The sequence below is a fragment of the Hippoglossus hippoglossus genome, chromosome 18 (genome assembly GCF_009819705.1).
Source record: "Hippoglossus hippoglossus isolate fHipHip1 chromosome 18, fHipHip1.pri, whole genome shotgun sequence".
NCBI lineage: Eukaryota > Metazoa > Chordata > Actinopteri > Pleuronectiformes > Pleuronectidae > Hippoglossus > Hippoglossus hippoglossus.
This window is the reverse complement of record NC_047168.1, coordinates 6,629,306-6,641,737: the sequence shown is the minus strand read 5'-3', so window position 1 is coordinate 6,641,737 and position 12,432 is coordinate 6,629,306. Positions and strand designations below refer to the sequence as shown.

At 40.8% G+C, this 12,432-nt stretch overlaps 1 protein-coding gene and 1 long non-coding RNA gene across 2 annotated transcripts in view; one reads left to right on the top strand and one right to left on the bottom strand.

Moving 5' to 3' along the window:
* The window catches only part of plcb3 (phospholipase C, beta 3 (phosphatidylinositol-specific)), a 44,169-nt gene extending 38,744 nt beyond the window's left edge, over positions 1-5,425 (top strand). The window contains exons 22-34 of the mRNA XM_034569450.1: positions 79-178; positions 323-427; positions 682-776; positions 887-1,007; positions 1,505-1,546; positions 1,725-1,834; positions 1,974-2,083; positions 2,588-2,747; positions 2,931-3,007; positions 3,436-3,525; positions 3,614-3,671; positions 3,790-3,876; positions 4,419-5,425. Coding sequence (XP_034425341.1) covers positions 79-178; positions 323-427; positions 682-776; positions 887-1,007; positions 1,505-1,546; positions 1,725-1,834; positions 1,974-2,083; positions 2,588-2,747; positions 2,931-3,007; positions 3,436-3,525; positions 3,614-3,671; positions 3,790-3,876; positions 4,419-4,715 — 1,452 coding nt within the window. The 3' untranslated portion in view covers positions 4,716-5,425. The remainder of the gene's footprint in view (positions 1-78; positions 179-322; positions 428-681; positions 777-886; positions 1,008-1,504; positions 1,547-1,724; positions 1,835-1,973; positions 2,084-2,587; positions 2,748-2,930; positions 3,008-3,435; positions 3,526-3,613; positions 3,672-3,789; positions 3,877-4,418) is intronic.
* Positions 5,426-8,321: 2,896 nt separating this feature from the next.
* On the bottom strand, positions 8,322-11,258 carry LOC117752280. The gene is made up of 3 exons (XR_004612024.1): positions 10,923-11,258; positions 9,591-9,879; positions 8,322-8,364 (listed from the first exon to the last, which is right to left on the bottom strand). It is a non-coding gene; the product is annotated as an uncharacterized LOC117752280 (long non-coding RNA).
* Between the last annotated feature and the right edge of the window lie 1,174 nt (positions 11,259-12,432).

Sequence of the window (12,432 nt, the reverse complement as noted above, 5' to 3'; positions counted from 1 at the left end):
GGTCAAGCATTTTGTTTTAACGTTAACACCATCTCTCTCTCTCTCTCTCTCTCTCTCTCTCTCTCTCTCTCTCTGCAGGTGGTCCTCCCTACACTGGCCTCTCTGAGGATAGCAGTGTTGGAAGAAAACGGCAAGTTTATCGGTCACCGCATCCTCCCGGTGTCGGCCATTAGACCTGGTAAGTACACACACACACACACTTTGAGCTTTTAGAGAAGTTAGTTGTTTTCCTTTCACACTGCCCTGCACCACTTTGCTGTAGCTATTTATTTATTCCTTCCTCCCTTCTTTCCTCCTCCCTCCCTTCCTTGCTTCCTTCCAGGTTACCACTACATTAACCTGAAGACAGAGTTGAACCAGCCGCTCCTCCTGCCGTCCCTGCTGGTTTACACTGAGGCTCAGGACTACATCCCTAATGAACACCAGGGTGAGAAGAGCAACACACTCACATCACACCAGTTCAACCGCTTGACTGGACACAGACTCGACTTACTGACTTCTTTTAAAACCAGTGGAACCCAGGTTTCACTCTATTTCATTCATTTTTATATAAAGTCTTGACAGTATGAAAACTTCCTTGGGACTTAACACTGGTCTAAATTTTTTTATATGTGAAAAATGAACCTGATGATATGCGTGACATTAAGGTGCTCTCTTGTTTTGTGTGTGTGTTTATCTCAGAGTACGCAGAGGCTCTGACCAACCCCATCAAGCACATCAGTCAGTTACACAAGAGGGAGACACAGCTGGCTGTTCTCATTGAGGACAACAGTGAGGTGAGACACATCTGTGTGGTGAAGGATAACCACTAAAATTACAGATAAACTCTTGTTGAGATGTCAGAACGTGGAGTAAACACACTACATGTCTGTTGCTTTTGTCCCAGCTTGTCCCCGACCAGCCCAAAGACGGAGAGAACGAGTGTGAATTAATTTCCTCCCCCTCCCACAACTCCCCCCCCAGCCCATGGGACGAAGCCCGCGACATCATCCCATCTCCTCCACCAGGTACAGACGGCCATGAGCAATACACAGCCTCCACATAACATGAGGAAATACTTCAGTGAATACCTGCACCTGCCATTGATCTGTATTTGATCTCACTTGTTTTCCTACATGTAATTAGAGACTTTCTTCTCACTAGTCTCTATTTCCAGAGCTATTTCATCTTTACCATGAAAGGAAGCTGCACTAATGAAGTGTACGTGTGTGGTGGCTACGGGGCGCCGGTTGTAAAGTGGCCCATGCTGAAAATAACGGAAACATTTCACCATATTTAGCTTAAAAAAATTGAATGCACAATTATTTGATGTATTATATATTAACCATTATTTATTTCATGCAATAATGTTTAAAAACATCCAGAAACAAATGGCACAGTATGTTTTCACTGTGTTGTGAGTCATGTTTCTCCCCAAATGTCCCGCTTTCACGATTTAAAACTCAAAATCCAATGAGGATTTTTGTTTTTCATGACATTTTTCTTCCATCATCCATGTGTGTAGCACCGACTCAGAAGGAGGACCTCATAGCCACCGTTCTGACAGGTAAGGTCATCCCAGCACATCCATTTCACACACAAATGAGTGAAAGCATTTGCGTGTCTCGTTTTACATGTAGCGCTGTGTGTAGAATGTTTCTTGGGTCACTGTTCCACAGAGGGAAAGGTCAGAAGTGGCTGTTTGAGCTGAAGATAATTTTCCTGTGTGTGTGTGTGTATCTCAGACGTCCAGGTTCACTCCATCGAGGAGCTGAAGCAGCAGAAGTCCTATATGAAGCTGCTAAAGAAGCAGAACAAGGATCTCAAAGAGCTGCGGAAGAAACACCTCAAGAAGGTACGCACTCAGGCAGAGACACAACACAACGGATACGCAAATTTCGAACCATGTGTATTTTTTATTTGATAGTTAAGCAAACTTGGATACAGAAAAGTAACTTCCTTTTGCTTCTGTGCTGTTTGTTGTGTGTCTCCAGGTCTGGAATCTGAGTAAGGAGCAGAAGAATCGGAGTAGCAAGCTTCACTCCGACACCCAGAGAAGACGCAGTCAGGTGGAGAATCGTCTCAAACGTAGCATTAAGAAAAAGTAAGCATGGGGGGGATATGTGGGGAGTATAAAGAGAGAAAAACTATCACTACGCAAGGGAGGAGAGAAAAAGGAGAGTGCAATACTCCGCCAAGGCCCAACAGTTAAATCCAATCAAGCTGCGCCACATTTCTAAATCTAAATATGCCTGATTTGTGTCATCAAGATCCATGAATTATTTCCTGGGAAATTGGTGACAATCAAAGAATCTGTCAATGTTAAAGGAAGTAATCTTTCTCGGCCCATGTTCCATCAAGTTTTCCAGAAATCTAATATAGTAGTTTTTGTGTAATCCTGCTGACAGACAAACCAACAAACAACTGGACAGGGGTGAAAGCATAACCTCCTCTCTCACCTTGATGGAGAGAGATAGATGCTGTAGGAAGATAGAGAGGGAAGGGAGGGAGAAGAAAGGGAGGGTGAAGGGAGAGAGGGAAGGAAATGGGTATGGGAGGGAGTAAAGAAAGAAAGAATGTGTGTCATTGTATGTTTGTGTGCGGTCAGTGAACCACATGAGCCGGTGCAGCGGGAGTTGACAGCGTTGGATCAGGAGCTGGAGAAGCAGACGGTGCAGCTGAGGGAGTGGCAGTTGGACGAACTGCTGAAAGTACGACAAGAGCTTCACCTGCTGGAGAGGGCGAAGCAAGAAACACAGCTGCAAGAGGTGACGTCTCACACACACACGTGTATGAGACCCAAACTTTGCACCCTCATACATACTCATGGGGACATTGGAACAGCAGTGGCCTCCGTCCTGTGAATTCCTGAACTGACCTCTGAGAAACTGTGTGGCACTTCCGTACTCCTGCACAGTGATTGGCTGACATCTGCTGTGGTGTGTTTTCAGACCTTCCTGAAGTTAAACGACACAGCCCGTGAATGCCAAGAAGTTCAGATGAAGAAGCTCAGGGAGATGTGTGAGAAGTAAGTGAGGACGTTTCATAGTCATAATTTATGACTATAAAGTCATAATAGAAGAGTAAAGATGTAATACTACAAGAAAAGGTTATGTTACGATAATGAAGTCGTAATATCACCATAAGGTTGTAATATTATGAGAAAAGGTAAAAATATTACAATAATCAAGTTTATATATCATGAGAATAAAGACATAATATTCTAAGAATAAAGTTGCAATATTACGAGAAAAAAGTTATGTTCAATGACGTCATAATATTGCAAGAACAAAGTCGTAATATTACGAGAAAAGTATTATGAAAAGAAAAATATATGAACTGTTTAGAGATTAAACTTTGAGTTCCAATTTGTGTCTGTCTTAGTATTTAATAAAATATGAAGAGTTGCTCTGCTCCTCTCTGGGATGTAAAGCTGGTGTGTAACTTTGTCTGCAGGGAGAAGAAAGAGCTCCAGAAGATCCTGGACAGGAAGCGACAAAACAGCATCTGCGAAGCCAAAACCCGCGACAAAGACAAGGCTGAAACGTAAAACACTTTGCTGAAGTGTATTGATTATTGGATGTTTGGGCATAAACAACTCACTTTTGTCTTTCTTTTCTTCCTCACGCTGCAGGGAACTGAATGAGATCAACAAGAAACATATTCAAGACTCTGTCACCTTAATCCGCGGGGCAAGTACACACACACACAGGAAGTCGTTGAGAATGTCTATTTATCTACTTTATAGTACATTATGGCTCTTGAGTAACATATCCCTCCTCTTCTCATCTCTCTTTCCTCACCCCTCAGCTGGAGCAGGCTCAGATCAGGAGACAGGAGAAGTTGAAGCTGAGGCAGCTGGAGATTATGCAACACATAGTCGAGGAGCTCCCACAGGTGAGGCAGCACACACATGGACTCACTTTACAACGACCATTCATTGAACCGGAAAAAATATTTTACCGACAGTGTTAAATTGGTTGCATTAACTTTACAATATGCTAAAATTATTTTAGTTTTGGATCTGCTTTTAATTTAAATTGCATTCGATTTCTTTGAAAACAAAAAAGGATGTTAATTTTGTAAATACGGATACACAAAGACTGAGTTTACATATGAAGCATATAAATTATTCAGCTCTTTATTAAGTCATACTATAGATAGGTGATACTTCTGTATGCAATACGTTTGTTTGAAATTTCTTTAAGTAACTACACAGCGTAGGACTACGCACTTGCCATTTAAAGAAATTATTTCTAAGTGGTTATTTCAGAGACTTCAGAACTCACAGATTCTTGCGTGATCAAATTTCACCTCAGGGTAAAAAAAAATCAAGCCCCCATACTAGGTTTTATTTGGCAAGAGAGCAAATAAGTGAATTTCCAGAAATCTCTAACTGTACCTCTGTAACACTTGTTTTCCTGATGTGCCGTATGCAGCTTAAGTCCCAGTTAGAGAGGGAGCTGGAGGAGGAGTACCAGCGACTGCCGGAGGAAATCTGCCACCACCTGCAGCTGGAGCTGGAGCACAAAGGTCTCCGCAAGGACGCCCTGTTCTCGCCCATTTCCAACCACAGCAGCCCCGGCTCCGACTCGGGGCCGCCCTCCAACTGCTCCACGCCCTCCCGGAGCACCTGTAATAACAGGTGCATGGACAATAGCACCACCTCGCTGGCCGACTCCAGTTCCTCGTCCACCACTCCCGGCCTGTCGGAGGTGGAGATGTCGTTTAGCTGAAGTGACTAAAACTATTACGTGTAAAAAGGAAAATACATTCAACTGGGGTCTATAATGATTAATATGTGGGATAGTAATGATATAGATTAACTAATTTTATTCCTTTTATTACAGAATGTTTTATTTGTGTCTACAGAGCTTTAATATTTTTTATTTTGCAGTCAGACAACACATCATGCCATTAGTTGGAAGATTTCATATGAATCATATCCAAACATTTGTTTTTACATTTTGGTTCTTTTAATCTTTCTTACCCTATTCTTTGCATCCTTTCTATTTTTGTTCCGGTCATTAAGCTTTGCTACAGATTCGTGTTCACACTGTTTTTGGTTAAACTTGTTTGTAGTTTTAACCAGTTTTATAGAAAAGGTTTTAGCTGTAATGTCAGTCGGTGACCAGTAAGTGGTGCTGCAATCTCTTGATGACTTCGAGCTGCACTCTGACATTTTAAAGTAAAAACATACTTTACACTAAACCCCTGTTTGTTTTAGTGTAGGTCACCATTCGAAGCAAACACACGAGGGTTTACCAATCATTGTCACATTTTCTCAGGGAGCGACCACTCTCCAAATTTGAAGCATTCCCTGTTATTGCCATCGTGGAAAACTGTAGTTCAGCTCGTTTCCAGAATCGACATAGGAACAACTTATAGACATTTAACATCAGGGTATTTATTCAAGGTACTACATTCAAATTTAGCGGTACTTTAATTTAAAAATCTGTGGTTTTATTTCCATCCTTTCTTTTTTTTTTTATATTGTAAATGGTTGTTGCTTTTCCACTTTGAGGGGTAAAATGTTGGCACTCTGTGTGTGTGTATTGTGTGTATATGTTTGGCTGTACGTGAATTTTACTACTGACCACAAGTGCTGTGGGGGGGAGGTAAAGGACGACCTGAGAGATTCCCGTCTTGTCCTCCGTCACCTCCCTCCTTTCTATGAGCACTGGCTGCCTGTCTGTCTGATTACCCCCCCCTCCCCCTCGTATACGCATGCACACATACCCCCTTGTAAACTATTATCTATTTAAATGGAACTTTAACAACATTTTTTTCTATTGTGGATATTTAAGTTTTTTGAGGCTGGAAGAAGGTTTAAATTCGCTTTTCATGATTTGCATTGGGAAATGTTCTTCCCATTACAATTTAAAATCGTGCTAAGTATTTTACTGTGCCTGAAAGCAGCAGTCTAGATCTCAACCCTTCAATATGAGAGCAGGTTGTATTGACATTGCGTTCAGATGTTGTAATGCTCTAACTCGAGATTCAATTGTCCGGCCCTCATTCTAGGTGCTTTAGCGTAACTTCTTTAAGAGTCCCGTAAACGCTTACACACTTCCAAGCGCAGGGTTTTGAGTGAGAGCATTACAAAATCTGTGAACGTGAAATTGCTAAGTGTTCCTGTGACATGGACTTCAATAAAACCACTTTCCACTGGGATTTACTTGTTGTGTAAAAATTATCAGTACTTGGTCATTTTTTTTTTTTTTAGATTGAGTGGCTGTTGATTTAAAAAAGGTCCAGTGTGTAAGATTTAGGTGAAAAGATCTATTGGCAGAAATAGAATATAAAATAATTAGATGAAGTGTGTTTCATCTAAATTGAACAAATTGTTTTTCCTTTACCCTAGAATGAGCCTTTATATTTAAATACTTTATATCTACATCGAGAGCGAGACGGCCATGTTTTTCACAGTAGCCCCAACTGGACAAACTAAAGATATTGAGTTTTTATGAAAACTGAAGTTTACCACAGGTTCTCTCTCATGTTTGGAAGGGGAGGGTGAGATGATGGGGTATTCAGCTGCAACATGACACTTCACCACTAGATGTCACTAAGAGTCATCGAGCACATTTTGAATATTCGACAAGGGAGGTTTTTGTTCTTTGCACTTTGACCTTAGATTTATTTTCCTATTTTCATGAAGGAAAGCTTTTTATCGATACTAAAAACATCAGTTAAGTAGGACTGAGTCGTTAGCCTTCCCTTCAGAGGAACAGTGAAACTAAATTGTGAACAAAAGTTAAATCTTAAACAGTAATCTAAACAAAAACTGGATCTGCAGTTACTGTATTGTGTCGAGCATCAGTTTCAGATGATTTCCACTGCTACAATTGTGAGAAAAAAAAAAAATATATATATATATACACACACAAACAATCTTTAGATCTTTTGACTCAGATAAACACAGTTAAAATACAGATTGTTGGTTGAAGGCAACTGCCAGGGGCTTTACATTTAGAAAGGTGGATACACGGTCATGACAGTGGATGTATTCAGATGTTATATACCACAGGTCCTTTGTGGAGTCGGTGTCGTACTGTTTCGTGTAAAAGGACGACAATGACATTTTGGGAGTTTGACCTTTATGAAACCAGATTCATCAGCATGAAGCTGTGAGGTCTGACACTGAAAAGCAGTGATCAAATATAAATGAGCTCTTTTATTCATTCGACATGACTTGTTTGATTAAAAAGAAAATTACTTGTAGGGCCATAGCATCTCTTTTGATGTCCGTTAATATTAGACTGCCACTAATCAATATTTTATCTATTTTATTCCTCTTTGTTCTACTGGACACTTGAGTTTGAACTTGCTCTTTTGGTTTTTAATCTTAAATCTGAGTCTCACCTCCTTTGTTGGACCAAACAGAAGTTACCCTCCTGCTGCTGATGATGTCACCATGAATTCTGATAAACAAACTCTTCACTACCTGGATTGACAAAGGTAGCAACTAGCTGGTTAACATACAGTGGAGGCTTTAGCAGCTAAACGTTCATATTTTCCCTAAGAGTGTGTGGAGACCAAAACGGAGCTAAAAGAAGAGCTATAAATGGACATAACATAAGTCAGGATAAAAAGACAGACTTCAAATTAATCCAAAACAAGTTATTTGTGTGTCAGATGTGTAAATAATCTTTTTTCTATTCTACTCATTTAAGATTAACCACAATTACTTATCAAATTACATCCACATGTAGTATTTTTCACCTAAATCAATAATTTGGCTCCCAATATGTCAATATAGACCTTTACAAACTAATTATTATCTCCTCTGCAAACCTTGACACCAAAAATTTGCTTTAGTTCAAATTTCTTTCAGTGTCAAGATTCAGTCTTTGGTCCGTATGGCCATGACACAAAGAGAGGAGAGAGAAGCATGGAAACGCTGTTAGCTGTTTCCTATATTGTTCACATTCTGTCCTTTTCTTTAGTGACATCTAGTGGTGTGGTTGCAAGTTGCAGCTGAATACCCCTCACCCCACCCTTCCAAACATGACCGAGAACCTGTGGAAGCCTTCAGTTGTCATAAAAACTCAAAAGGTGTTTAGTTTGTCCAGTCTGGGCTACTGTAAAGAACATGTCGGCCTCCATGGAGAGGACCTGCTCCCGATGTAAATATAAAGGCTCATTCTAGGGTAAAGAAAACATCAATTGCTACAATTTAGGTGAAACACTAGTGAAAACATCACTAGGATTATTTTATCTTCAATTCCTGCCAACATATTCAATTTCACCTAATTCTGACATGTATCACAGATCATGTGAGCACGGCATAAGAATCAGGGGGGGGTGTAAAGACTCACTGGTGAAGACAGATGAAGTGTGGACGAGGGCTGACGGCGTCCAGGGGTCAGAAGATCACGTGCACTGCAAGACAAGGCCGAGGGAAGAGGGTCACAGAGGAAGAGATGCATCGATAACGTGGGTTTAAAGCTCAGATTTGGTCACATGTAGGGGAAATAAAGGATAAACCAAAGTGACGTGTACATCACTTCATACATTAGACAGTGAGTGGTCTCCCCCAGGCCCACCCTGAGGTCTCTGGCTGTCACGTCCCACCGTCCCACTTCCTTGCCCCCCAGTTTCACCCGTCACCGAGACCATCTTTTACTGCTCGGCTTATTGAATGAATGTAAAGCTGCCGCCATGTTTGTAACACTGCAGCTAGGGGAGACGCCCGGCTTTTTCACATTAGACCAGATATGTAGCTGTACATCTAGTGTATGTGGTTGTTGGATGTAAAAGGGTAAACTATACAATGATCCAGATGTAATATTTGATTGTTGCTTCAGAATTAATATAAAGTGCAATGACTGAACGTTCAGTAATAAACTTCCAGCTTCGTCCTGCAGAGCTGAACCTCGGCTGTTTTGTGTTTTTTTCCTTGCGCACCATCACAAGTAGACTTTCAAAACCTCCACAAGGGGGCATCACTTCATATTTTCTTAAGGTTTAATTATCAAGATTGGTGATAGTAATATTTTTTCAAGAATTTCAGGCTTTTTGAGCACTTGAATCCCATTCATCTGTCAGGAAAGGTGTTATTTATATAACTGTTTTAGCTGAGTAACATTGATATTGGCTGAATCTGACGTACTACTGCTTAAAAGAAAAAGTGACATTTGCTGATTAAATATCAGTCTCGTAATTAAGCCACATTTTTTCACCAAGACTTGAATTAATTATTCTCTAAGAAATCAGTGAAATGGTCAAAACATGTTGCACAAACATGACAATTTTTCTTTTCTTTTAACAAAACTAGCTTTACTTGAAGAAAGGCTGATTTTCATTGCTGAGACAAACGTAGAAAATTGTGTTAAAATTCATTCCGAATGCAGCTGATTGCAGGACTCATCAAACTAGATTACATAACGTTTTCTCAAAGGCTCATGTCCACTCGCTCACCTGGTGGGACAAACACCTCTCACATGGAGGCTCCAGCTGTTTCCATTCTGACTCTTCACCTATGCTGCGCTATCAATAAAGACCAAAATGCCTGAACATTATATATGTAAAAAAAACAATGTAATATACGTTTAAAAGTCAGACAACCCATGACTAAATCTCAGATTAATGCTCCTTGTTACAATCACTGTAAGTCAGTGTAGACCAAACTGTGTGGAGGATGTCAATAGACTGGGACTGTCAAAGGTTGAGGGTTCAAGACCCTGCTGAGACTTTTTTGGAGTAAAGATGTTCAAACAGAAATTTGAAGCTGTGTTTTCATGATTATGTGTTTGTGAACGAGCTGCAGGAAGACATGTATCACAGATCATGTGAGCAGGGAATCGGGGGGGGGGGGGGGTGTAGAGACTCACTGGTGAAGACAGATGAAGTGTGGACGAGGGCTGACGGCGTCCAGGGGTCAGAAGATCACGTGCACTGCAAGACAAGGCCGAGGGAAGAGGGTCACAGAGGAAGAGATGCATCGATAACGTAGCTTTAAAGCTAAGATTTGGTCACATGTAGGGGAAATAAGGGATAAACCAAAGTGACGTGTACATCACTTAATACATTAGACATTTGTTTGTTTATTTTTCTGATTTCTTTAAAACACAAAAAACATCAGCTTACTTCAATACTAATGACATCTGGGTCACCACACACACACACACACACACACACACACACACACACACACACACACACACACACACACACACACACACACACACACACACACACACACACACACACACACACACACACACACACACACACACACACACACGAATTTCTGACCATCCTCACACATTACTGTATATGCCACTATATATTATGTATATTACATTATATCTGTACAGGAGAATAGTGAGTCTCTAATTCCACACACACTCCCTTCTCTCTCTAAGCAGGACCCGAGGTCAGGTGTTAGATAAAGGACCAAACAACAGCACATTGTAGTGTCTGCATTGAGGGACTTTCATATCTAACTCAGATGCTCCAGACAGAGAGACACCGACTTCAACTCTTATGTGTATTTCACCAGTGGTAAGACTTAAGGACACAACGTGATTTAGCTATGGATATTTTGACTTAACTATCCAATAGGATGCGAACAGCTACATGTAACATAGAGAGTGACAGTAATTCTAGCCTTTCATGGATGTGCTGTTAGAATGGGTGACAGTCAGAATGTGACGCTGAAGACGAGTTTTCCTGACAGTAAAGTATTGAATATTGATTTCATGAACTTCAGATACAAATAATCACGTCACATAGTTACACTGTAAAATCCAACAGTGGCTTAAACAGCAGTGTTTTCTCTGCCACTGTCTGGAAACTCTGCTGTGTGTGTGTGTGTGTGTGTGTGTGTGTGTGTGTGTGTGTGTGTGTGTGTGTGTGTGTGTGAGAGTGTGTGTGTGTGTTACAGAGCCATGATTCAACATGCTAAATATTACTGTTATTAAACAGGGGGTGGTAACTCACTGTTTCCCTGTCGTCTCTCTGGCCTCGTCCGTCCCCGGAGCTGCTCAGTCCGGTTCCATCTCTCGCTTCACGGCTCCGGTTCTGCTCCTCACTCCTCTCACCCTCCTTGCTCCTCCCCAGCGGGCCGACCTGTCGCTGTAGCGGGGGGAACACGCACTCTCCCCGGGTAGCTTCCCTGCTAGCTGCCGCTACTGATGTTGATACCGCACACGTGCGACTCACACCGGAGAGGAGAGAAAGAAACAGGAGGTCTCACTCTGTGGATGTTCCCTGATACTTTGGTCTGTAACAACAAGGATCAGATTCACTGTGGAGTGGGAGCTCATGTTTTCACCCTGAATGTTTGTTTAAACAAGATAAAGCAGAAAATACTGGACTTGACATGATTAAGTAACTACGTACTCTGAAAATAGTTTTTTTATTAATTTGATGAGTTAACCATATTGTCTTGTAGTTACAGCCCCCATTATTTAATTCATTTACACTGGTGTACACCAGTGATACCATATATATATATATATATATATATATATATATATATATATATATATATATATATATATATATATATATATATATATATAAACGATTATATGCATAATGATGGGCAGTGTCAGATATTAAATGGTGCCATCTGCTGGATAACTGCAAGAAGTACACAACTTATTTTGAATAAATACATCATTTGATAATTAATTTTTCTAACTGAAGTAGTATAATAAAAATAAAAATTTGCGGTGAGAAGAGAAACTATTGTTCTAAACATCCTGCTTTGATGAGGAAGGCCGAAAAGGTCGTGAGTTGTCAATAGGCTGCTGGGAGAATTCAGCTGGGAGAATTCAAGCTTCAGTTTTCAGTCTCAGTTAAGGCAACACATTTACTTGTGCTAAAGTTTTGGGGGAAATTACAGTTTGGGTTGAAATAGATTCAAGGGCTTTGTTGCAGAAAGCCTTGAAGGCAAACCTCTCCCATGGAGCTGAGGCCTCCGGTCATCCAAACACTAAAAAGGAAGACGGATGCCTCATGTTTTATTCAATAATTCAAGAGTAAGTATATTCTGCAAGTTTTATATTTAAGAGGAGGAAGCAGTCGTTTCTCTTGAAGCCAACAACCTCCACGTTCAACCGAGTAAACTCTATTCAGCATTAGATCTAATAGCTGTGTCTTGGATAATTAGGAAGTTAGCCATGGAATGATAATGTGCAGGAAGGATAAAGGCCCAAATGAGAATAGAAAAATAACAACAATCAGAACAGGCATTAATGGCTTTTCCCCACAACATGAACGACTGTGTGTGTGTGTGTGGTGTAAATATACATACTGGGTTTCTGCTGCACTCTGTGTGTACCCTCCGTGTCGATGTGTTGCCCTCTGGTGGCTTTGTGTTGTCAATCGATATGATGATGCCTCACTTAGACTCACACGCACTTGCACACACGCTCCCAGTTACAGGACTTGCTTTGTGACAGTGAGTATGCTCTATTACACGTGCACACACACACACAC